The following is a 25,844-nucleotide window of genomic DNA, read 5'->3' as shown; positions in this document are numbered from 1 at the left end:
TCAACCACAACCCAAGAAACAGATTGTACATTCCTGTGTTCTCTCTTTGCCTGCTTCCGTTAGAGGTGCACCACCCTTTATTCCACATTCTTTTCATCTTGACCATGCTCATTGTAGTGGAGCTTCAGTTTTGTCTCTCTTGCAAAAACCATAGTCCAATGAGGGCTAGAACTCAAGTTGATGCCCAGTCAGCCTGCAGTGCTGTGCTGTTTAGATCGCACACTGTGCTGCCATGTATGACCATTAGTCCACACTGCCTCCTCAGGAGCTGGGGACAGACAAAGGAAGCGGGAGTGAAGGCAGAGGATGCCCAGATACAGTGCCTGGGGCCATGGTGACGTCAGCCTCCAACTGAGATAAAAAATATAGCAGGAAGGGAGATGTAGAGCAAAGGAGTTGAGGTTAGTTTTAAATATTTCAGGCTTGAGAATCTGTGAACAAACCGTTGAGAGATGTCAAATAGGCAGATACATACAGGCCCAGATGGCACTGGTGGTACTGCCAATAAAAGAGACAGAAGTTCAATCCCTGGGTCAGAACGAGTCCCCTGGAGGAGGAAATGGCTACCCTCTCCAGTATTCTTGCCTGGGAAATTCCATGCACAGAGGAGCTTCCATGGCGTTGCAAAAGAGTCAGATACTCCTGAGCATTCAACCAGAGAGGGGTCAGGCTGGAGGTGAGATGTGAGACTCATCTAGCAGAGATGAAGCAGTCTTGAGGGAGAGTGTGGGTGTTTTTGGACTGGGAGCATGGAAACACCAACCCTTAGAGAGTGGGCCAAAGGAGACTGGGGCAAAGCACTGGATAACTTGGCAGGGAAGCTTGAATTTGGTGCCCTGAAGAGTTCAAGGAGGACAAAATTTGACGAGTAGGAGATGCTGTTAGGTGTATTCAGGAAGATAGAGACTAAAAACCATTGCTTTAGATGTGGCAAGCAGGTAGTCAGTGATGACTTCTTAGAGAGTATTGGGAATGAAATAATTCTTTGATGAGCCTTAGTCAGGATCAGGTTTACCTGATGGTCACTGTTCTGTTGTGAGGTTAACCATTTTCTCTCTTGATGTCTGGTGGTAGGGGTGGCAGGAAGCTGGGAAGAGGAAATGGGTGGCTGGTCCTGGGACTTGATCAAATGCCTTTTTCTACTCGAGTTCCAAATGATAATGTATTGCTTACTCAGAAATTAAACTCAAGAAAATGGTATTTCCAAGAGAAATTGGGAGTGACTTCTCCCCTCTTAGATGGCGTCATGTTATCGTTTTTCAGACGCTCAGTCGTCACGCTTTGCAATGTCCTGGACTGCAGCGTGCCAGACTTCCCTGTCCTTCACCATCTCCCAGAGTTTGCTCAAACTCATGTCCATTGAGTCAGTGATGCCATCCAACCATCTTATCCTCTGTCGTCCCCTTCTCCTCCAGTCCTCAATCTTTCCCCACATCAGGGTCTTTTCCAATGAGTCGGCTCTTCACATCTGGTGGCCAAAGTACTACTGGATGGTGTCATGCCCATCATCATTATTCAGATAATATTATTATTCCTTGCTTAAATGTCTGTCTTCCTCATTAGAATCTAAGCTCCTGGAGATCAGAGACATTTTATTATCTGTGTCTGGGTGCCTAGCACAAGGGCTGGCGTACCTTGGGTGCCAATTTATTTATTGTGCTAAGTCGGTTCAGTCGTGTCTGACTCTGCAACCCTATGGACTGGAGCCCACCAGGCTTCTTCTGTCCATGGGATTTTCCAGGCAAGAGTGCTGGAAAGGGGAGAGGAGAGGAGAGGGTGAGATGTAGGGAAAGAGTAACATGGAAACTTACATTACCATATGTAAGATAGATAACTGAAGGGAATTTGCTGCGTGGCTGAGGAAACTCACACAAGGGCTCTATGTCAACCTTGAGGGGTGGAATGGGGAGGGAGAGGGGAGGGAGCTTCAAAAGGGAGGGGAGATTCGTATACCTATGGCTGGTTCATGCTGAGGTTTGACAGAAAACGACAAAATTCTGTAAACAATTATCCTTCGATTAAAAATTAATTAAAAAAAAAAAAAAGGGCTGGGGTGGGTTGCCATTTCCTTCTCCAGGAGGATCTTCCTGGCCCAGGGACCAAACCTTGGTTTCCTGTATTGCGGGCAGCCTCCTGCACTGCAGGTGGGTTTTTTACCAACTGAGCCACCGGGGAAGCCTGGTTGGGGAGCGGGTGGGGTTTGGTTCCAATGCCCTACCATTTCTCATCCCTGTTGTAGAGTGGGGGCAGGTGGTAACAATAATCATTGTCCTGGTGCCCCTAGCGCGGGGTGGCACACCTGCCTCCCAACTCGGTTTCCAAATTGGGTGGGATGGTGTAACATCATTATAAAGGGACCATTATGAGGGAGCCCTGAAAAATAGCCTGTTTGTGGCAGAGCACCCGCTGCTGGCATAGACGCCCAGGAGGAACTTAGGAATGCCAGTGTCTGCCTTTTCAAATCTAAAATAGAGAGCTCACTGCTCTCCTTCGGTCTTTTTCTTTGTCGATTTTATTTCATTCAGTATGTCGAGGGCTTCCCTGGTGGCGCAGTGGTAGAGAATCCACCTGCCAGTGCAGGAGACACAGAAGATGCAGGTTCGATCCCTGAGGGAGGAGGAAATGGCAACCCACTCCAGTGCTTTTGCCTGGATCATTCCGCGGGCAGAGGGGCCTGGCAGGCTGCAGTCCGTGGGGTCGCGAGGAGTCAGACACGCCGGAGCACCGCGCAGCAGCAGCGCGTCAGATGTGCATTTAAAGAGGTCTTAGTTAAAAATGGAGTCTAATTTCCACAGTGTCTAAAACAGCTTTTTAAAATAGATTGAAAGCTGTCAGAGGAGATTCTAAAGGAAAAATTACTATTTTGTTTGGAGTTAAAATTTCTTAACAAGACCCAGTTTTGAAGTTAAGGTATATGAAAAACAGTTGACAAATTTGTTTTCAGTGAAATGAAATTTGAGAAAATAATAATTCATTCAGTTTATTAAGTGTTTATTATCATTGTAAAATAGAGCTGATAGAAGCATGTTGCAGTGTGTATTACATGATTCAAACAGCACCGCTCTGTTCAATAGAAAATCATCTGATAAATAGCACACAATTTAATTTTTCTGAAATTATTTTTCCTCCAAAGATAAGAAAGTTGGGTAGAAGTAAGTTTGAAAAAGAAAATACAAACATTTTCAGCTTTCTATGCTTTTTTTTTTTTTTAATTTTATGGAACTAGGGTATTTTGCTGTAGTCGTGAGAGATTTTAATTTTTTTTAAATAAAATCTTATGATCCCCCAATTCAACATTATAATTTTACTGCAGGATAAATACAGAAGAAAACAGGAAGGAGCAAAGCATTGATTATAAATGTCTTAATAATGAGCAGATGTGGCAGGAAAAAATATATAAAGACAAATCTAAGGTAGGTGGATATGTTATTTTTTTATTCTTTTGAAAGTTTTTAGCTTAAAGTTAAAATGGATAAATTAATGGTGTGTGTATATATGTATATGTGTTTGTGTATGTATATGGGTGTGTGTGTGTGTGTGTGTGTGTGTGTGTATGTATATTTACAATAAAACTATAATTGTATGTACCCAAATTGCTCAGCTCTTCAATTAGGGAGTTTGTCTTCTACTATGAGTTGTGCTAGGCAACATAGGAGTTGAGTGGTCACTCCTGGTCAGCTCGTTCTAAGTGCTGGCCTTTTCAGTTACAAACGAGATGGTATATATGGAAGTGGACAGAGTTTTCATTTTCATTCTTGCCTTTAGTCAACACCTGTACCTAAAGTTGTAAAACAGCACATCTCTACCAATGTTTTCTGGAAATCCAAATATTATTTTTCAGATTTTGTTTTAGTTATTTTCAGAGACATTCTGGTTCATCAGTTCTTTTCTAGCAGCCAAAAGAAAATGAATTTTTCATAACAGTTTTTGTAAAACTGTTTAAAAAGAAATAATAAAAACAACTTTAATCATTTTTCCTTTTGTTGCTGAACTCTGTTTTTTAAGCAGGTGAAAAAGTTTTGCATGGAAAAATATAGTTGCTCTGCAGTATAATTTGTCTTTGCAAATTGGATACAGCTAAGATTTTCAAAGTTATTAATTGTACACTTTAATTATAACTAGGAAGCTACTTTTATTTTTCATTTAGATATTTTTGGCTTGTATGTCTTTTCTTTGTTTCTTTGTTTTTTTTTCTTCCTTTCTTTAAAGAATATCTTCCTGGGTACCTAGAATAGAATTTTTCAAAAGTATTTTTCCTTTTTCTTCTCATTTTTTCTTCTTTTTAAATATCTTGTGTGTGCTTGGTACATAGATATGCCAAAATAACTTTGGTCATTAATTATCTCAATATTTCTATAATTATAAAAACAATTTTTACAAATATACTCCTTTGTATTCATTTCTTCAAAGTGTGTTATATAAATCATATATAAACAGTACTGTACTGTTTGCTGTAGTTCAGTATTTTGGGGAGTTTTTGAAATATGACATAGATGTTCTACTAAAAACCTAGAAAATAACAGAGTAACCCACAAATACAATTCTACCCACACTAAAGGTAGTTCACCCTAGAAGACTTTGAAAACCGTGCGACTGAATGGATCCCGTTCTTTTAAAACAATGATTATATTAACATTTGTTAAAATAAATCCCAACTTTTCAAAACATGTTGGGATAACATTTACTTTTCTACTGAAGAAGAGAATGGTTTGTTAATAAATAAAGATTTCAGAAGAAATATTTAACTTTCATAAGAAAAGAACATTGCTACTACCATTAATCATTTATAAGTTTAAATATGCCCATGTTAGCAAATCCTTATCTGTTCTTTAGAATTGTAGACCAAATGTTTGCCAGTATTTTGCTTATTTGTAGATTATAGTGCTTAATAGACTTTTAACTTTGTTTTCGTTTTTATCATTTTGTATGTGTTTATTTTTAAATATTCCATAATTTCTATTTCCTAATTGGTCTTTTTCTCATTTGTATTTAAGATTGAAATATTATATAATTAATTAATATACAGATTATTAATACTAGTACAACTGTGTTTAAAATTTGGTATAGAAAGTGAGATTTGGGGGAAAATATTGTATGATTCACCTCTTTAATTTTTGCTATAAAGTAGGTAAGTGAACAGTGCAAGATTAAAATGGGTCTTTCTCTTACACTTGGTAAACAAATTCCATTGAAACTAGTTGAGACTGATTTACAGATATTAGTGTTGATATGTGTCATTTCCATCTGAGGTCTGGGCCCTTTATTTCCTGCTGGATTAGTGTCTGAAAATGCCCAGTACAGTGCCTGACCCATGTTGAGCACTTCAATGTTAGTTGAATCTTCTGCCCTGAGTCTTGGTCTGGGGTTGGCTTTTAGTGGGTTTAGGAGGTTGTACTGGAGAGGAGTTGGGTGTAGATCAGCAGAATGAACTTCTTTGAAGATGACAGGCTGTGTAAATTGGTAGTGCTGACCTTGCTCTTCTGTAGATTTTTACTTTCAAATAAATTGATTTAGTAACGAACTTGGACTGAATGACATGTACTCGGCCCTGTACAAGGCACTGCAAGAGAATAAAATCGGATAAAATTAGAGTGTGTACATCCTGCTGTGAAAGACAAGGCCCATCTGAGTGAAGCCTGTGACAGCAGTGGCAGCATACTGAGAAGCACACCATTTTTGTAAGACGTGTCTACACGGGAATACTGCTCAGGGTACCAGCTGTGGAAGGAACCCTGGAGTCATAAACACCGGGCCTCCTGTTCACCCTGTGTCATGCAGTCTTCTGTGAGCCCTGGAGAAAGACACCAAATCTCTCTGAACCTCCTTGTTATTATTTTAACACCTGACAGTCATATAGTCTCCTGGAATAGTTGATTAATTAATCCCCTTAATGATTATGGTAGATTCTATTCTAGGCACTGGGAATACATTGAAATCTAAGATGTTGTGTCTGTTCCTCACACTGTTGCTAGAACTTTGTGGACAGATGAATATGCTAGACAAGTGCTGAAATGGAGAGATTGCACAAGATGCTTTGGGAACTCAGGACAGAATAATTCTGCCCAAGGCTATCAGAATAGACTTTTTAAAGATGGTGTCCTTGATCCAGACTTTGAAGAATGAGTAGAAATGTGTCCATTGGACAAAGAAAGACTGAAGGGCATCCGAGGAAGAGAGAAGTACAGATATAGAAAATTAGAATTGAGGAAATAAGATGTGTATTCGACCAAAGACCTGGTTCGTAAGGAGGCTGGAATGCAGAATGTGGGAAGGAATGGAGTGACTGGAGATGAGGCTGTAAAGGTAAAGTGAGCTTATGTTGTGAGAGAGATTGCATGGCAGTTTGGTTTGGTCATTGAGAATATGCTTTGGGAAAAGACCTCGGTTCAAAACCTGGCTTTGCCACTCAATCCCTTTGTCAAAAATCAGATTCTAAACCTCTTTATGTCTCCTTTTCCTCACCTCTATAAGAAGAACTAACTATATTGCCCTTTAGAAGTTGTTAAGGATGAAAACCAGCAGGCTCCTGCATGCCTCACCAGGTTGTCTACTGTAGTCAGCTACTCTGTTTTCCAAACATGCTCTGTATTTTCCTTCCTCTCTTGGTTGTCCTGTTCTTTTCTACCCTCTCCTTCTTCAGCGTACAACTCATATGGCCCCATCCTCAGGTCTATTTCAGTTTTCCTGTGTTTCGCAAAGCATTTCATACATAGCATCCTTCACACAATTTGTGTTCATTACGGGTCTAACCAATAGCATTTACGAATAAGCTAAGTTTTTCTCAAATTTTAATAGCTATCAGAATCTCTTAGATATAAAAACTAGACCCCTTAGAAAGTTTGAGGTAAAGCATCTGCCTGTAGTGCGGGAGACCAAGGTTTGATCCCTGGGTTGGGAAGATCCCCTGGAGAGGGAAATGGCAACCCACTCCAGTACTCTGTCCTGGAAAATTCCATGGACTGAGAAGCCTGGTAGGCTACAGTCCATGGGGTCGCGAAGAGTAGGACACGACTGAGCGACTTCACAGGCCAGAAAGTTTGAATCAGTAGGTTTGGGGTCAAGCCTGGGAATCTGCTTTTTTTCCTCTTTACAGGTGTGTTTGTCAATTCCAAGACAGGTTGTCCGAGGACTCTTGGAGAAACTAAGGCCCAAGTGGAGAATAGTGTCTTTGAGAGCAAGGACTGTGACGTACCCACTTTTGTCCTCTCAGGGTCTGTCATGTAAATGGTGCTAAAGGAATGTTTCTGAAAGGGAAAGGCCTTTCAGAGGGTAATGTTTGAGTGGAGACTCAAGTTCTTGACAACCTGAAGAGCTTTTAATAAAGGTGTAAGAAGAAGCAGAAGACAACATTTCTCACACTCTTCCCAAACCACTTCTGCTAGGACTCGCTTTGTGGGAAAAGGGTTTGGGATAGTTCTTTTGGAAAATGCTGTTGACTGGATCTGCATCATCCTTCCCAAGTCAAACTGGAATAGTCAAGCTTCAGAGAAAGTTCTGCGGCCAAGAAACCCTTTTAATCCCAGATATTTTAAACTCTGACCAAGCGTTTTTCCTGTTACACTCTTTCCCAGATAATACCTTTTCATATCCTGCAGAATCAAATGTTCTAGATGTTCTCCTTGGAAACTGCTCACAAGCAAAAGTGGAACCTCAGGAATTGGCAGTTTTTGCAGGGGGATGGCCTCTGCTTACCTAGAATTAGAAGGTCCATGCTGGGAAATAATAAGAGATAAAAGAATTGGGGAATGTTGAGGGAAAGACATCTTTTCATTGTAGACTCTAGATTTTTATAATTGCTCTAAACTGTCATGGTCAGTTGTAAGTATTAAACTGTCTGAATAGAGAGAAGTAATTCTAGGTGTAGTGCAGACTATAGCAGACAGCCTTGAGAACAGAAGACTTGGATTCAGGTGATACCTCTTGAAATGCAAAAGAGTTCAGTCTGGAAAAAATATCTGGACATTTCAATTTAAAGTTCTAAGTTGCCTGCATACTTTTGGGATATATATTTAGGCTACTGAGGTAAAAAAAACACACACTATATTATTAATGATTGAAAAATAGTAGTTCCTGTAAGTTTAAAAAACAATTTTTTTGTTGATTTTATTTGCATTTTATGTGTTCTCGTAGTAGGGTAACATTATAACATGGCTTACCTTCTGTCTAGAGTGAGCCTGTATAGAAATCATTAACTTAAGTTGAAATTATAAGCAAAAAATGTACAAGTTTTTCCTGGAAAAATTAGATTCTCCTCTTTAAGTGAAGGGGGAGCTGCAGGACAAGTGGTCTGCTCTGAGTGATTCAATTTGACATGTTTTTTTAAATCAGAAACTATTTAGTGCTGACAAAGTCAGACACATCTTTATATAATAACACATTTAATGTAGGTAATGTGGAAATTCTTTCATACTAAATCATAGTATAAAGCAGGTTTATTAGACCATGAGAGTTGTAGGATATGTAAACTTCAGGTAAAATATAAAATCTAACTTTATCACTAATTTATGCTAGAGAGCTTAAAATAATTATCAAGGAGACTTTATTGTAAGATTAAAAATTTTTCAAATAAACTAATTCCCATGGGACACTGTGCAGCGCTCCCTTGGTATAGTGTTCATATCCAGTGAGCAGAGAAGGTACCTTTACGTTTGGAGAGTTAGAGCTTTGCCACTGAATCTATTTCTTGAAAAACAAGGTAGAACAATTGGATGATAGAAATGAATATCAACCAGAAAGCCAGGTGAAAACAGATATTTCAGATAGGGCCTTAATTCTTCTTCCTTTTTATTGTCTTTTCAGACAAATGACCATGGAAACAATTGACTCTCAGCAGGATGGAAGTTTACCAGATTCTGTGGCAGAGAGCGGATCTGCTCACATGCAGACGCAGACTGGTCAAAATTCAATCCCCACTTTAGCTCAGGTAAACTCAACGTAGTCATCAGGCAGGCACATGAAAGTCAGCCTGTGTGGAAATGAGAATTGCTCGCAGATTCTGTTTTCTGGCCATTAATTTTTAAGTTTCCCCTGTTCCCTGGGTATCAGCCATTCTTACTGATTTGCCTTCCAAGAGAAGATACGTTTGAATTACTTTTGCATTGTAACATACACCATGTAAAAGAGAAACAAAACCCCCTGCGTTGTGTGTAGTCCTCAAATTACTATTTGGTAAGGTTGGTAGTTCCAAATTGATGTAGTTTTGTATTCTCGCCTCTAAAGATGACAGAAATCTTGCCATTTGCCCAGTATATACTTGGTTTAATCTTTACTTTCTTTTTAGTTAGGCCTTAAACTTTGAATTGGTTTCATTTAGAGAGCACCAATATGAGTTAGCTGTTTTTCAGCTCTTAAACCTCATTTCTGAGATATCTATAAAAATATACAGTAAAAAGAGATACGTTTATTTAGTTCATCAACTACTTACTGAGCCCCTTCCATATCTAGGCAGTGTTTTGGATGCATGAGGCTCTGGATTTCCTGGACTTGATGTCTCTCGATTTAGTGTGTTTAAGGAATAAGTCTCACCATGTAAGAAGTGCTGCAAAATGTTACATAGAAATGACTGAGTTGTCAGAGGGGAAGCAGCTGGGTGACCGGGAGTGCTCTGTTGTCATTCAGTCACTCAGTCATGTCCAACTCTTTGTGACGCCATGGACTGCAACACGCCAGGCTTCCCTGTCCTTCACCATCTCCCGAAGCTTGTTCAAACTCATGTCCATTGAGTCAGTGATGCTATCCAACTGTCTCATCTTCTGTTGTCCCCTTCTCCTCCTACCTTCTATCTTTCCCAACATCAAGGTCTTTTCCAGTGAGTCAGTTCTTTGCTATCAAGGACCAAAGTATTGGAGCTTCAGCTTGAGCATCAGTCCTTCCAGTGAATATTCAGGGTTGATTTCCTGAATATTCAGAGTGCTCTGTAGAGGGTTTTATTACGAAGGGTGAGTGGAGGTCACTGGGTATATAAGGAGAGGGAAGCATATTCTCTAGGCCAGGGAAGAGTATACAGAAGGCAGAGGATGGTGGCAGGAACTGCTGGCGTTGAGACCAAGTGGAGCTGTGTCTGGGCTGGGAAGTGGAGCTGGTCAGGGTTAAGTGGAGGGTGGTATGCATCTGAGAGAGTGGACTATCCCATGTTCTAAGTGTTCACCAGAGCAGGATACCTGTGGCCTGTGGTGGTGTTGGGTGGGACATCAGCAAGCTGGGAGCGGGGACCCCATTTGGGTGGCATCACAGTGACGTGAGTTCGAGCAGTAGAGAGACTTTGCAGTATCTGGAAGAGAGACTAGGAAGGACCGATGGCTGCCTGGAAGGCCCGCGGCAGTGCCAGGCAACTCCTGGGTTGTCTCCGGCCAGCCTGGTTCCTGCATGGCCTGGACTTTTCCAAAACGCCCTGCACCCAGCCTGCCCTTCTTTCCTCTTTCAGGCTCCCAACACCCACTCGCTCCCTGGGGTTTCCTCCTCACTAGTGCTCTGTGGAGCTGGATCTCCCTGGCAACACTCTTCTTTGTCACCCTGGAAAACAGACATGCAGACCATGCTATTTTTCAAGAAAGCAGCCTTTTTCTCATTAAAAAAAAAAAAAGTTCATTGTAGAAAATTGGCAAAATGTGTATTATTAAATGAAGAAGAAAATTAAAGCCACCTGTAGTCTTTACAGGCAGAAATTTAATTGTTGTTAGCATCTTGATGTTTATCCTATTGTCTTTTTTTCTGCCAAAAGAGTATTAATAGAATATACATATATCTTTGATTAATCTGGGGTCTTCTAAGAAGAGTTTTCTTTTAAGGTTTTTAAAATTACATTTATTTCTTAAAAGTTAACCTGTGCATAATAGGAAACCAAAACAAAAACCAAAGTCATCCAGAATCATAAGCACTTTACCATCTGATGTGTCCTTTTAGATCTCATTTGTGTATTTACACAACCAAGCATCCATTTTTATGTAATTAAGATCATACAGTTATGTATCATGCTTTTTCACACATCACAATTATTTACCATTTCAAAGTCCCAAGTGTGTTAGTCACCCAGTCATGTCTGACTCTTTGTGACCCCATGGACGGGAGCCCGCCAGGCTCTTCTGTCTATGGGATTCTCTGGGCAAGAACACTGGAGTGGGTTGCCATTTCCTTCTCCAGAGGATCTTCCCAACCTAGGGATTGAATCTGGGTCTCCTGCATTGCAGGCAGATTCTTCACTGTCTGAGCCACCAGGGAAGTCCAATCCTGCCTGCCTTGGTGACAAATATTTCAGAAAAGACAAAAATGGCAACTAGAGTTTTTATAACTGTGATTCCAGATCTTTAGTTCACCTTTTGCTGAAGTGCTAGTTGAGAGCAACTCGTCCTCCTGCGCCCATTTCTCTCCCTGTAGGTATTGCTTTCCTATCCTTTACACGCGTTTTCCTCCAGCCTTCAGCCTGGGTGACACCCAGCTCTGTAGCCTTGGTCAGAAGTTGCTGAAGATGTCAACCAATGTAAAGTCTGAAAAATAACCTCGGATTAATGAGGTTTTTGAAATTTCATAGGAGTCTAGTTAACAGAAACCAGGCTTTAGTAGGTTACAAAATAATTAAGAGAGAGAGAAGGTAGAAATTGGAAGAATAGATTCTTCAAGAGTTTTCCTGTGAAAGAGAAAGATGGCTCTGGGAGACAAAAGAGTGTGAGCTGGGGTGTGGGGAAGTTTGAAGAGTTAAATAAAATAGAAGGGCTCAGAGATAGAGAGTTGTGAGAAGGCTGAACCACAGAGCAAGGAAAAGGCTATGGTTTACATTCATAATGTTTACTTCCTTAAAAATCTCAAGTATATCACATGTTGATAGTCATTACATCTGGATAGCAAGTTCATAGACCTGCTATCTTATTCTATTTTCCATATATTTAAAACACTTGACCAAAAATTATATCATGGTGTTTATCTTTCACATACTAGGAATGTTAAGAGATTAAGAAGAAATCTGTATGCTGATTCATTGATTCTTTTGATTAAATAAGAGTTATCCTCCATGGATGTGAGGCCATAAATCCTTTATGGATCATGATGTTTTGCAGAATTAAGACACAGTTCTTAGCAGTCAAAATTTTCTAAACGTTATTATCAATTTGGATTCTTGTAATGCCTGAAGCAGTTCATTTGTGAGTATTCATTATTATGCAGTGTTATATGATAGAAGGATTAGGAAATCAAGCTGAAATCTTCATTCATTAAGCCTATAATGTATGCTAAAAGTGACTGACTCTTCTGAATAATTCCTGATATTTTGTATATTCTTGCCACTTATTTTAAACTAGAGGATTATGAATTCCCAGATGTTTTAGACTTAAATTCAGTCTTGTATAAAGCGGAATTTGTGACACTTACTTTCCTTTTCACATGGTCTATTAATCATTAAACAGTGTGAGAACAAAAAATATAACCCAAAGTTTCAGTGGGTCTGATCCTTTGCCTCTGGTCATTCGATAGTAGTAGTTTTGCCTATCCAGGCCTTTCCAGGGCTTCTGCTAATCAAGTTAACGCTGCAAATCATCCCAGTTATAAAGATGTGAAAACTTAAGCTTGCTCTTGGCCCTCACACCTCTGCTCTGCTGACTGAGGGAGGGAGGCTAGAGTCCTCAGTTTGCAGTTTTTCTGTTTTATAACTTCCCAGGTATCAGTGGAGCCTGCCCCTTCTGTCTGTATCCAAAAGCAAATAGAGATCAAGTAGTAACAGTATCCAAGGGCTGCAGGCTGGCTTGTAAGATTGTCGAGGTTTAAGTACTGTGACTTGTGTATTTTCTTGCTTTGAATTATTTTTTATGTTGATTGTTTTTTTAAAAAATTGAAGTTGTAGTCTTGTCTAAGTGTATATGTTGATACGTATATAAGACTATAGTCTACTCCTCTCCCCCTGGAAAAACTGTTGGTGATAAGTTAAGAGAGTCTATTTTATATCACCAAGCCAGGAGAAAACCCTTTCCCAAAGCCAAAATAGTGACAAGCAAAATTACTGTATATACAGGTAGTCTTAAAAGTTACACAGAGAGCCTTTGGAAGTAATATAATCCTTAAATGGGTAATGGGAATGTATCATTTCTTTTGTGATGAAAGATTTCAGACATATGTAAGAGTAGAATAAGACTTCGACATTTATAAAAACCTAAAATTAAGATTTGTAGATTTTTAAATTAGATTTTAAAATTAAGATTTTGTAGCACTTGCTACAAAATTTATATTTTTTTAATTTTTCTTTTTCCCTTTTTGTGAAAGAATTTTAAGCAGCTCTACAGATCTCAGACATCATGTCATCTCATTCCTCCTTTCTTCTGGGTATGCAGTGCTTATGCATATTATCTAAAATAACCAAATGTCATGATCATACCTAATAAAACTGAGCATAATTCCTTGGCATAATAGGCTCACCATACTCATGTTTTCTCATTTATCTCACAATGTGTAATCTGCTCTGAAAGCAGCAGTGATGGCCCCCTGCCCTTTCTTTGTCCCATATCTCTTGGGAATTGATAATGCTGCCATGAAGCTCTTGTCTGAGTGAGGGAACCCGGATGGAGCCCTGGGAGAGGGTGTGCTGTCTGGGGTTTCATGCCTTACAGCTCCTGATGCAGCCCAAGGCCTGACTCGGAAGGCTCAATAACTCTGCTGTGTAGATGACCAATTCTCAAAGTTTCAGCCAAGATAGGAAGGAAAGATGCAAGGAGCAGAAACTCGCGAGCATCAAGGTCAGCACAGTGCCTTGAGAGACTTAGTTCTAATACAAAATTCCACCTTTCTGACACCCTCTGCAGTTTTAGGAACAAGGGGACTGTGTGGAGCAGAGGAGGCCACTGGGGAGTATTGTTCAGGGACTGCAGTCTGCTCACTCCTTCCTTACCCTGTCTGCTGTAGATGCCAACGGTGCGTTAGGGAAGCACCTTCGAGGAAAACAGGCCTGGCTTGCGGTGAGGGATTGGAGTAGGAACGATTGATTTAACAAGGGATAGGTTTCAGTGTATACCTTGGATGTTTGCTGTTTCAAACTGGTGGAAAATTGGGATGGCATTTCTCATTGTTCTGCCAGGTGTGCCAAAAGTCTACCTCCTCTGTCCTAAGTAGGACCAGGAATAATATGAATAGCTGTCAGAAAACAAAACAAGCAACGTTTGTTATTGCTAATTGGCCAGCAACATCATATTTGTATATGATGGTCTGCATCGTGTTAGGTTGATTTGTTATATTTATTATTGGCTGAGTACATCTAGCTCAAGCTCAGTGTTTAATTGAATCTTGTTTTTTAAACCTCAGTATGCTGATTCCGTGACTTGAGCGGCTCTTACTGAAGGAGGAAATATTCCTTTTAAGATTGTAAAATAAAAAGTTTCATTTTATTTTTGACTTTCTTTCTGTTGCTCTTTAATTTTATGTATTCTTTCTCCTGGTTATTTTTAAGTGCCATAATTTAATTTTTTTTGATCATAATATTTGTATTCACTTAGCTCTAAAAAGTAACATAAATTAGGAGGAGAAAATAGAACACTGATTTTTTTTTTCAGTAAATGCTAAATCTTTGTTGTTCCTTAGGTAATTCAAGAAAATATACTACTTTGACATGTAACTCATTCTTCAAGGTAATTCAGGGTTTAAGGGACATAAGTAAAAGTAATTTGTGAACTATTAATATTAGTGACCATTTTGTTTGATTTGAATAATAATTTTTTATATAATCTGTACTTACATTTTGATAACTTTGTATATAATAGCTAGTTGTGTTGTTCTGTCTCTAAGTCATGTCTGACTCTTTGCAACCCCAGGGACTGTGGCATGCCAGGCTTCCCTGTCCTCCACTATCTCCCAGACTTTGCTCAAATTCTTGTCCTTTGAGTTGATAATGCCATCCAACCATCTTATCCTCTGTCGTCCCCTTCTTTCCTAATAATACTAGCTAGTTTATTTTGCTAGTATATTTCTTTCGGTTCAGTTCAGTTGCTTAGTCATGTCCTACTCTTTGCAACCCCATGAACTGCAGCACACCAGGCCTTCCTGTCCGTCACCAACTCCCGGAGTTCAACCAAACCCATGTCCATTGAGTCCGTGATGCCATCCAACCATCTCATCCTGTGTCGTCCCCTTCTCCTCCTGCCCTCACTCTTTCCCAGCATCAGGGTCTTTCCAGATGAGTCAGTTCTTCACATCAGGTGGCCAAAGTATTGGAGTTTCAGCTTCAACATCAGTCCTTCCAATGAACACCCAGGACTGATCTCCTTTAGGATGGACTGGTTGGATCTCCTTGCAGTCCAAGGGACTCTCAAGAGTCTTCTCCAACACCATAGTTCAAAAGCATCAATTCTTTGGCACTCGTAGTCCAACTCACGTCCATACATGACTACTAGAAAAACCATAGCCTTGACTAGACGGACTTTTGTTGGCCAAGTAATGTCTCTGCTTTTTAATATGCTGTCTGCTTCTGCTGCTGCTAAATCACTTCAGTCGTGTCCGACTCTGTGCGGCCCCATAGACGGCAGCCCACCATGCTCCGCCGTCCCTGGGATTCTCCAGGCAAGAACACTGGAGTGAGTTGCCATTTCCTTCTCCAATGCATGAAAGTGATATGTGAAAGTGAAGTCGCTCAGTTATGTCCGACTCTTCACAACCCCATGGACTGCAGCCAACCAGGCTCCTCCTCCATGGGATTTTCCAGGCAAGGGTACTGGAATGGGTTGCCATTGCCTTCTCCAAATATGCTGTCTAGGTTGGTCATAACTTTCCTTCCAAGGAGTAAGTGTTTTTTAATTTCATGGCTGCAATCATCATCTGTAGTGACTTTGGAGCCCAAAAAAATAAAGTCAGCCACTGTTTCCCCATCTATTTGCCATGAAGTGATGAGACTGGATGCCATGATCTTAATTTTATGAATGTTGAGCTTTAAGCCAACTTTTTCACTCTCCTCTTTCACTTTCCTCAAGAGGCTCTTTAGTTCTTCTTCACCTTCTGTTTCTTTAAAGGTCAATTTTTGGCTTTAAAACACACTCTGTATTTTCATCCCAGTGTATTAAATGTGATAATACTTTGCTTTTTTTTTTCCATTTATTTGTATTAGTTGAAGGCTAATTACTTTACAATATTGTAGTGGTTTTTGCCATACATTGACATGAATCAGCCATGAATTTACTTTGCTTTGAATGAAAATTGACGTTTCAGGAACTTCCCTTGTGCCCCAATGATTAAGAATCCACTTTCTAATTTAGGGGACACAGATTTGATCCCTGGTCAGGGAACTAAGTAAGATCCCACAGACTGAGGAGCAACTTAGCTCATGTGCCACAACTAAGACCTGATGCAGCCAAATAAATATATATGTTTTTTTACATTTTATTTATTTTTTTTTTTTTTTTATTTTATTTTTCAGTGGGTTTTGTCATACATTGATATGAATCAGCCATAGAGTTACACGTATTCCCCATCCCGATCCCCCCTCCCACCTCCCTCTCCACCCGATTCCTCTGGGTCTTCCCAGCCCACCAGGCCCGAGTACTTGACTCATGCATCCCACCTGGGCTGGTGCTCTGTTTCACCATAGATAATATACATGCTGTTCTTTCGAAACATCCCACCCTCACCTTCTCCCACAGAGTTCAAAAGTCTGTTCTGTACTTCTGTGTCTCTTTTTCTATTTTGCATATAAGAAAATTGATGTTTCAAAGATAATTTCAGCAGGTATAAAGCAAAGTCAAATTTCAGAAAAAGATTTTGTTTTTTCACTTCTTATAATCAGAAAAAAAAAACTGCATACAAATCTGTTTTAGTGTTTAAGAGATTGTTAGAGATTTTCTCTCATTTGCAATGATTTTAGGTACTTTTTATTTGATGCTCAAGTCTTAGTTTTAGTAGCAGGTAGTTTGTCACTAACAGTAATGGAAAAATAACTGAGTATAAACAGTTACTTTTTTACCCTTTCTCTGATTCTTCCTAGTTAAAGAGTAGGTTGTGGGGAGGGAATACAGGAGATGCTGTTGATTAAGGGTTGTAGTTTCCGATTTGCAGGATAAAAATGTTCTGAAGATCTTTTACAAAAGTGTGAATATGATGAATAGTACACTTACAAGTCGTTAAGATGATGAATTTTATATTATGTACTTTTTTACCACAATAAAAAAAGAACAGCAAAAACAAAAATAGTAGACTAGACACTGAAATTTTTTAATATTAGAAATGTTAATTTTTATCGTCTCTTCCTTGAGTAAGATTCAGTTTGTTTACTTTGCCTCACTTCAATTTTTGCTGCTACAACCTCTGTAAACCCCAAACTATTAAAGGAATTACATTTGGGAAGCACAGAGGCTTTGGGAAACTTTCACTCATTGATTAATTGTGATGACAGCATCTTAGTAATGATCTTCAGAAATGTGAGCTTTCCGAGCCCTCCCCCACCCCAGAGGTACGACCTGTGGTTCTCCAAAAAGGCATAGGAGAGAAAAGCCTGCTTGGGAGGTCGAAAATATGGGGTTGGCCAAAAAAGTTTGTTCAGGATTTACAACAAAACCCAATGCTAAGTAAAGACAATATCAGGTGAAAATAGTGCAAGCAGAAATAGTTCAGGAAAAGTACTTGCCTTTAAGTAGGTAAGTTCTATACAGCAGTAGACCTCTTTTTAAATACCTTTTGAAAACTAATGGCTATTTATTTGACATCAGATATGTTAATATACCATGATAGATACTGCCAGTATAAGTTGGCCTGCCAGTTCCTCAGAACTTTCTAGTTTTACCTTTTCTAAGGGTTTGTTTCCTGCTTTGTACTTGGTATAAGGAAAAAGAACCCTAACTTACACCAATACTCACTTTGAATTAAATGTTTTACATATAGCTCAGTTCTCACAATAACTCTGTAGAAAGGTACTGTTTTCATTATCTTTTGCAGTTGAGGAAAATTTGGCACAGAGAGGCTGAGTAACTTGTCACAGGTCACACAGCTAGTAAAAGGCAGAGCCCAGGAAACCTGGCTTTAGATTGCATTAAACATTTCTGTTACTTCTCTGATAATACATAGGTCTCAGTGTTGAACCAGGTTATTTCAGAGGACATTTCTTGGGAACATGCATGATCAACAAAGAGTAATCATAATTATATGCTACGTATAGTTACTGTGGGGCTTCCCTGGTGGCTTAGCTGGTAAAGAACCTGCCTGCAATTCAGGAGACCCTGCTTTGATTCCTGGGTTGGGAAGTTCCACTGGAGAAAGGATAGGCTACCCACTCCAGTGTTTTGGGGGTTCCCTGGTCGCTCAGATGGTAAAGAATCTGCCTGCCGTGCAGGAGACCCAAGTTCAATTCCTGAGTCAGGAAGATCCCCTGGAGAAGGGAATGGCTACCCACTCCAGTATTCTTGCCTGGAGAATTCTATGGACAGAGGAGCCCGGCAGGCTACAGTCCATGGGGTCAAAGAGTTGGACAACAGACTGAGTAACTAACACTTTTCACTTTCAAGATAGTTTCATGTTTAGGTCCCAGTTCAGCTTCTGATCTTGGATATATGAAGAGCATAGAAGATTTAAACTTTATCCATGTTGATGTGTTAGTAACTGGTTCTTATAAATCCTGGCACCAATAGCCAGTCTAAGTACTGAGCAGTAACTCTGGGGCCAGGAGCACGAGAGCACTCAGATCTTTAGAATTATGTTTTATAAAATGTTGGGGAAGTCAGTCTCATTGCCTTTAGTAAAATCAATTGATTGATTATCTTCTTGGCAGTGAGCCAGCTAATTATCATATGCAGCAAATGTGGGGCAATAAGTTATTGTTATTTTTGTGTATGGTTAAAGAAAAGACATAAAATCTGCAATCTTAACAAGTTCAAGTGTATAGTTCAGTAGTGTTTGCTGTAATGTACTTGCATGTTGTGACACAGATCTCTAGATCTTTTTCATCTTGCAGACCTAACGCTCTGTACCTATTAAACAACAATTCCTTTTTACACACACCCCCAACCTCCTGTAACTACCATTCTGTGTTTGGTTTCTATGAATTTGCCTACTTTTGGATACCTCACATAAGAGGAAGCATCAATATTTGTCTCTTCAGTCATGTCCAACTCTTTGCGACCTTGTGGACTGCAGCATGCCAGGCCTGTCTGTCCATCACCAACTCCCGGAGTTCAACCAAACTCATGTCCATTGAGTCCGTGATGCCATCGAACCATCTCATCCTCTGTCGTCCCCTTCTCTTCCTGGCCTCACTCATTCCCAGCATCAGGGTCTTTTCAACTAAGTCAGCTCTTCACATCAGGAGGCCAAAGTAATGGAGTTTCAGCTTCAACATCAGTCCTTCCAATGAACACCCAGGACTGATCTCCTTTAGGATGGACTGGTTTGGATCTCCTTGCAGTTCAAGGGACTCTCAAGAGTCTTCTCCAACACCACAATTCAAAAGCATCAATTCTTTGGCACTCAGCTTTCCTTATAGTCCGACTCTAACATCCATATGTGACTACTGGAAAAACCATAGCTTTGACTAGACAGACCTTTGCTGACAAAGTAATGTCTCTGCTTTTTAATATGCTGTCTATGTTGGTCATAACTTTTCTTCCAAGGAGTAAGTGTTTTTTAATTTCATGGCTGCAGTCACCATCTGCAGTGATTCTGGAGCCCCTCCCAAAATAAAGTCTGTCACTGCTTCCACTATTTCCCTATCTATTTCCCATGAAGTGATGGGACCGGATACCACGATCCTAGTTTTCTGAATGTTGAGATTTAAGCCAACTTTTTCACTCTCCTGTTTCACTTTTATCAAGAGGCTCTTTAGTTCCTCTTCACTTTCTGCCATAAGGGTGGTGTCATCTGCATATCTGAGGTTATTGATATTTCTCCCGGCAATCTTGATTCCAGCTTGTGCTTCCTCCAGCCCAGCGTTTCTCATGATGTACTCTGCGTATAAATTAAATAAGCAGGGTGACAATATACAGCTGTAACATACTCCATCTCCTATTTAAAACCAGTCTGTTGTTCCATGTCCAGTTCTAATGGTTGCTTCCTGACCTGCATACAGATTTCTCAAGAGGCAGGTCAGGTAGTCTGGTATTCCTATCTCTTTAAGAATTTTCCAGAGTTCATTGTGGTCCACACAGTCAGAGACTTTGGCATAGTCAATAAAGCAGAAATAGATGTTTTTCTGGAACTCTCTTGCTTTTTCAATGATCCAGCGGATGTTGGCAATTTGATCTCTAGTTCCTCTGCCTTTTCTAAATCCAGCTTGAACGTCTGGAAGTTCATGATTCACATACTGTTGAAGCCTGGGTTGGAGAATTTTAAGCATTGCTTTACTAGCGTGTGAGGTAAGTGCAATTGTGTGGTAGTTTGAGCATTCTTTGGCATTGCCTTTCTTTGGGATTGGAATGAAAACTGATCTTTTCCAGTCCTGTGGCCACTGCTGAGTTTTCCAAATTTGCTGGCATATTGAGTGCAACACTTTCACAGCATCATCTTTTAGGATTTGAAGTAGCTCAACTGGAATTCCATCACGTCCACTAGCTTTGTCCATAGTGATGCTTCCTAAGGCCCACTTGACTTCACATTCTAGGATGTCTGGCTCTAGGTTGGTGATCACTATCGTGATTATCTGGGTCATGAAGATCTTTTTTGTATAGTTCTTCTGTGTATTCTTTCCACCTCTTCTTAATATCTTCTGAGTCTGTTAGGTCCATACCATTTCTGTCCTTTATTGAGCCCATCTTTGCATGTTCCCTTGGTATCTCTAATTTTCTTGAAGAGATCTCTAGACTTTCCCATTCTATTGTTTTCCTCTATTTCTTTGCACTGATCACTGAGGAAGGCTTTCTTATCTCTCCATGCTATTCTTTGGAACTCTACATTCAAATGGGTATATCTTTCTTTTTCTCCTTTGCCTTTTGCTTCTCTTCTATTCACAGCTATTTGTAAGGCCTCCTCAGACAGCCATTTTGTCTTTTGCATTTCTTTTCCTTGTCTTTTTGTGATTGGCTTATTTCACGTCACATAATGTCCTGAAGGTTTATCTGTATTGTATGTGATAGGAATTCCTTCCTCTTTGTATGTACAGACCACATTTTGTTTATTATTACTGTTTTTATAAGGTTGTTTTTGTTAAGTCAGTAATCTTTAAGGCTTATATACCAAGTGATTGGTAGAAAAATTAATGTAGAATAATTCAAGTGAATTGAAGTTTCCTTCATAGGCATTCCTATGAGTTGATATTGTGGTGGTGCTTTGGTTGCTAAGTCGTTTCTGACTCTTGCACCCTCATGGACTGTAGCCTGCCAGGCTTCTCTGTCCATGGAAGTCTCCAGGCAAGAATTCTGGAGTGGATTGCCATTTCCTTCTCCAAGGAATCTTCCTGATCCAGGAATCGAACCCAGGTCTCCTGCCTTTCAGGCAGATTCTTTACCCACTAAGCTATGAGACAAGAGCCCAATAAGTTGATACTGGTCAGAAATAAAGGTAAGTGGTTTTAGGCATTCATTCTGTAGCTTCAGACTTTTTGCGTGTTCATTTCTTCCTCAGTATTAGAAATGAATCTAATCTATATCATTGTTAAGAGTAGTTTTAATATCAACTGTTTGCCCATATAAGCCATCTGTTGGGTAAATGTCATTTTGGGCTAAGGATCTCATAGCAACCTACTTCACTACGTGCATTTATTTCTTTGTAATGGAGTTGGCTAGAAAATTATGATCAATTTTAATTTCAGTCTTTTGAAATCAATATATAAGACTGATTTTTAAAAGTTTAGAGTTTAAAGAATTTTGACTTCCCTAAAGATCATGTTCACAGTCAGTCTTTGTAAATAAAAGTAAAATACATATCATATTAGAATATAAAATGGTGCTCCAAGTACTATTAATAGGAAATGATAAGGATCAGTTAGGGAAAAAAATTCGCTAGAGCGTTGTTTTTCAAAGCATAAAGAAACCCTAATTTTGTCATCACCAGTTGCCACAGTGATCACCACCACTTATTGGAGGTATTATCAGAATAGACGATATAATTAAGAATGACTTGATTCTGATATTTGCTTTGCTTTCAAAGGGGGAATTTTTTAAAAGAGACATATTTGGCCATTTATAATTACAGAAACAGAATTACTTCCTTTAAATTCAGATTATAGATTTTAGATAGTTTTTGTTTATTCCCTATACAAAGAAAGGATTCAAAGATCATATTGTAGTTCTCCTTACAATTTTAACATAGATGTAAAAATATCAGTCTTATGTGTCCAACTCTGTTATCAGTGCTTTCATTTGATATTTACAAGGTAAAATTTAACTCCATTGATTTTTGCCATTTGTTAGTTACACTGTTTGAAAAAACCAGAACCTCAATATGGGAAAGAAAAACACTAAAGACACTACAGTGATACCAATTCTATATTTTTCATGTTGTGTTTGTCTTCATTTAATGCAATTACAACTTTTTTAAGAGTTTTTCTTTATTTGTTTATTTGGCTGCACCAGGTCTTAGTAGTGGCATGTGAGATTTAGTTCCCTGACCAGATATCAAACCTGGGCCCCCTGCATTGGGAGCATGGAGTCTCAGCCACCGGACCACCAAGGAAGTCCCTAACTACAACTTAAAAAAAAAAATGAATTGAAATATTTTGCGTCATTTTTAAAGTGTACACATTTATAATATTCTTTTCCTGTTTTCAGCTTTATTCTTTAAATACTTCTTTTTTCCCCATAGAAGAAACAGACTCTTTTTGAGAATCCTGTCCTAATACACAAAAATCAAGATATTTTTCCAGCTTCTCCTATAGGGTGTTACTGGGTTTTCATTGAAGTCCTTGGAATTAAAGTAAATAATGTATAGATTTGATTTTTCAGGCAGCAGAGTTGATAGTGAAGTCTGCTAGGCCGTGCATTCACATCTTCTCATCCTTTATTAACTGTCTGGAAGGCGGGCTCAGTGGCTGTGTGACACGCTCAGCTGCACTGTGACATCATAAACCCCATCATAAGCGAACCTAGCTACGGATTGGCGCCAGTCCACTAGGTGCTAATCAAATGCTGTGTTACAACATTGTGAGGTTTTACCAGTTATAGGTGTCACTATTAGGAGATTTTTTTTTTTTTATAATTGCAAAGCCAAGTGAGGCTGTCAACTGCATCATCTTCATTTATTTCATCACATTAACTCCTGTCTCTAGTGGGGTTTTTAGTGAATGTGGTGGCATCAGCATAATCTATGTTTCAGGCATCCTATAGAAGAAGATTGTTCTTCAGAGGATCTGGAAAAAAAGGTAAACTGTCCAGCACGAGTTAATTTTTACACTTTTCAGAGCCTCATAAATAGAGGTGTAAAGTTACAAAATATAAAATACACCCATTTTATGTTTGTTTTTTCAGCAGTTGCTTGCTTGATTGTTGGAATGTGATGAGTATATTGATAGATCTTCCCATGGCTTTCTTTCCTACTTTTCTTTTAGACTGTTTTTTTGCACAGAAGTTCCCTCCTCTGAGAAGCTTTCCACAGTAGGTATACCTTAACGTAGCTTCCTTCCACCCTCCCTCTACCTCATTAGCTGTTGTTGATTAGTCTCTTAAGTTCAGTCAGTTCAGTCGCTGAGTCGTGTCCAACTCTTTGTGACCTCATGAATCGCAGCACGCCAGGCCTCCCTGTCCATCACCAACTCCCGGAGTTTACTCAAACTCATGTCCATCGAGTCGGTGATTAGCCTCTTAGTTGTGTCCAATTTTTTGTGACCCCATGGACTGTAGTCCACCAGTTTCCTCTGTCCATGGGATTTTCCCGGGCAAGAATATTGGAGTAGGTTGCCATTTCCTTCTCCCGGGGATCTTCCCGACCCAGGGATCAAACTCGTGTTTCCTGCATTGGCAGGTGGATTCTTTATCCCTGAGACACCAGGGAGGCCCACCTCACTAGTTACCCTTCTTAATTTTCTTTTAAGAATTTGGCACATCTCCCAAATTATGTTTTTGTCTCTTCATCTGTTTTCTGTCTCCTTCTGATTTAGCACTCCTTGTTTACTACTTTATCTCTGCTGTCTAGACTGATCCACAAGGTAGGCTTCCAACATTTGTTGAGGGAACTAAAGAATGAGTTAATTTGTAAGTATGACTTGTTTATGTGAGAGTGACTTATTAAAAATTCTTGGAATGAATATATGATGTTTATAAGAAAAATGAGACTTCCCAGGTGCTTCAGTGGGCAAAGACTCCACCTGCAATGCAGGAGACACAGGAGACTTGGTTCGAACCCTGGTTTGGGAAGATCCCCTGGAGGAGGAAATGGCAACCCACTCCAGTATTCTTGCCTGGACAATTCCATGGACAGAGGAGTCTGGTGGATTACAGCCTATGAGGTCACAGAGAGTCGGATACAACTGAGCACATGCACACATGAGCGTCTTCACTGCCCAGAGTCTGGACATTGAGTTTTCACTGCAAATACAGATTCATATAACTCATCTCCAGAATTCTGGGAATTCAGTTTTGTTCTAGTGGGTATAGCTCTCTTTTCTACAGCAGAGTTTCTTCTCACTAAGCCATTTTGATGGAACATTGTTTAATAATGTAAAGTCCTGAAAATTACACTTGAAAGACAATTAGAGCGACTTTAAGCATGATTTATACTTATCAAAACCCCCATGAATCTTTCTTGAGTTGTTCTTCAGAATATCTAATTTTTCTGCAGCAGGGTCATTTCCTTGAAAGTGTGTGGAGCACTAACTGCATCTCAAGCCACAGGTCTCATCTGTAGGAGTCCTGGTGATGCCCTTGGGTATAATGTACCTTCTGTTTTGCTCAGTCTCTGACACAGGAATGTTCTATCAAGATTACTGTGGGTGGTGATTTTGGCCATGCTGCTGTGGTGGAGCTAAACTCACAGCCCATTTCATCACTGCTTGGAGCTATGAGCAGGGCCCAGAGGCTGCATGAAGACAGAGCAGCAGTTTTCAAAGTGCGATCCAGGGAACCCTGGAGGAGACTCCAAGGACCCAGTGTTTTCCAAATAACTACTACATGATGTTACATAATCATGCCTGGAGGTTTTGGAGGATAACCCTGTTTTCATAATAATACCAAGATTTTTTTTTCCCTCTGTATTGGCGTTTGTCTTGATGGTGCAAAAACAGTGGGGGTTAAAACTGTTGGTGCATCATCCCAGTCACGTAAGTGGCACCAAACTTTTGTTAGTGGTCATTACAGTCTTCTTTGCATTCACTTGTAGTTGTTTTTTTTAAAATGTCTGTTCCACTTAAGACTGTCCCTGATGAAGCACACATGAGCTTCATGTAAACATTACCAATTATATTAAATATTGACCCTCAAGTACATGTTGTTTTAATATTCTGTGTTCTGGAAGTGGAACATTCATTGAAAGCATTTCTGCCACTTACTGGTATCTTGAGAAAAAACACAAGTTATTGTCAGAGGGACAAGATGAACTAGCTGCACACACACACACAGACACACACACACACAGACACACACACAGACACACACACACACACACACACACACACAGACACAGACACACACACAGACACACACACACACACACACACACACACACACACACCTGCCCCTGCCACAGGATATAATTTTTCTCAAAGGAGTGGCACCTGCAGTGGGAGTGTGTTGTGTTAGCCACTGGTCCCCCAGGGAAGTCCCAGATCAATCGATTTTAACGTAACTAAGTTTTCAGATTCCACATGGCCACTAAAAACAACCACTTGCTGAGTTTTGGGGTAGTATCCAAGAAGAATACCCACATTTTTCTGAAAAAGCTATTGATAACACTCCACCTTTTCTAATCACATCTGTATAAGGCATATTCATATACCAATTAAGAAACTTATTGCAACAGATTCAGTGCGGAAATAA

General features: G+C 39.7%; 1 protein-coding gene across 4 annotated transcripts in view; it reads left to right on the top strand.

Moving 5' to 3' along the window:
* The window catches only part of CREM (cAMP responsive element modulator), a 64,717-nt gene that overhangs the window by 5,391 nt on the left and 33,482 nt on the right, over positions 1-25,844 (top strand). For 3 of the 4 annotated variants that reach the window (XM_065921032.1, XM_065921031.1, XM_065921041.1), the window contains exons 2-3: positions 3,314-3,413; positions 8,800-8,923. In XM_065921032.1, coding sequence (XP_065777104.1) covers positions 3,370-3,413; positions 8,800-8,923 — 168 coding nt within the window. In that variant the 5' untranslated portion in view covers positions 3,314-3,369. The remainder of the gene's footprint in view (positions 1-3,313; positions 3,414-8,799; positions 8,924-25,844) is intronic. The other variant, XM_065921033.1, reaches the window with a different exon arrangement.

Source organism: Muntiacus reevesi, chromosome 2, assembly GCF_963930625.1.
Source record: "Muntiacus reevesi chromosome 2, mMunRee1.1, whole genome shotgun sequence".
Lineage (NCBI taxonomy): Eukaryota > Metazoa > Chordata > Mammalia > Artiodactyla > Cervidae > Muntiacus > Muntiacus reevesi.
This window is presented reverse-complemented; position numbering and strand designations above follow the sequence as displayed.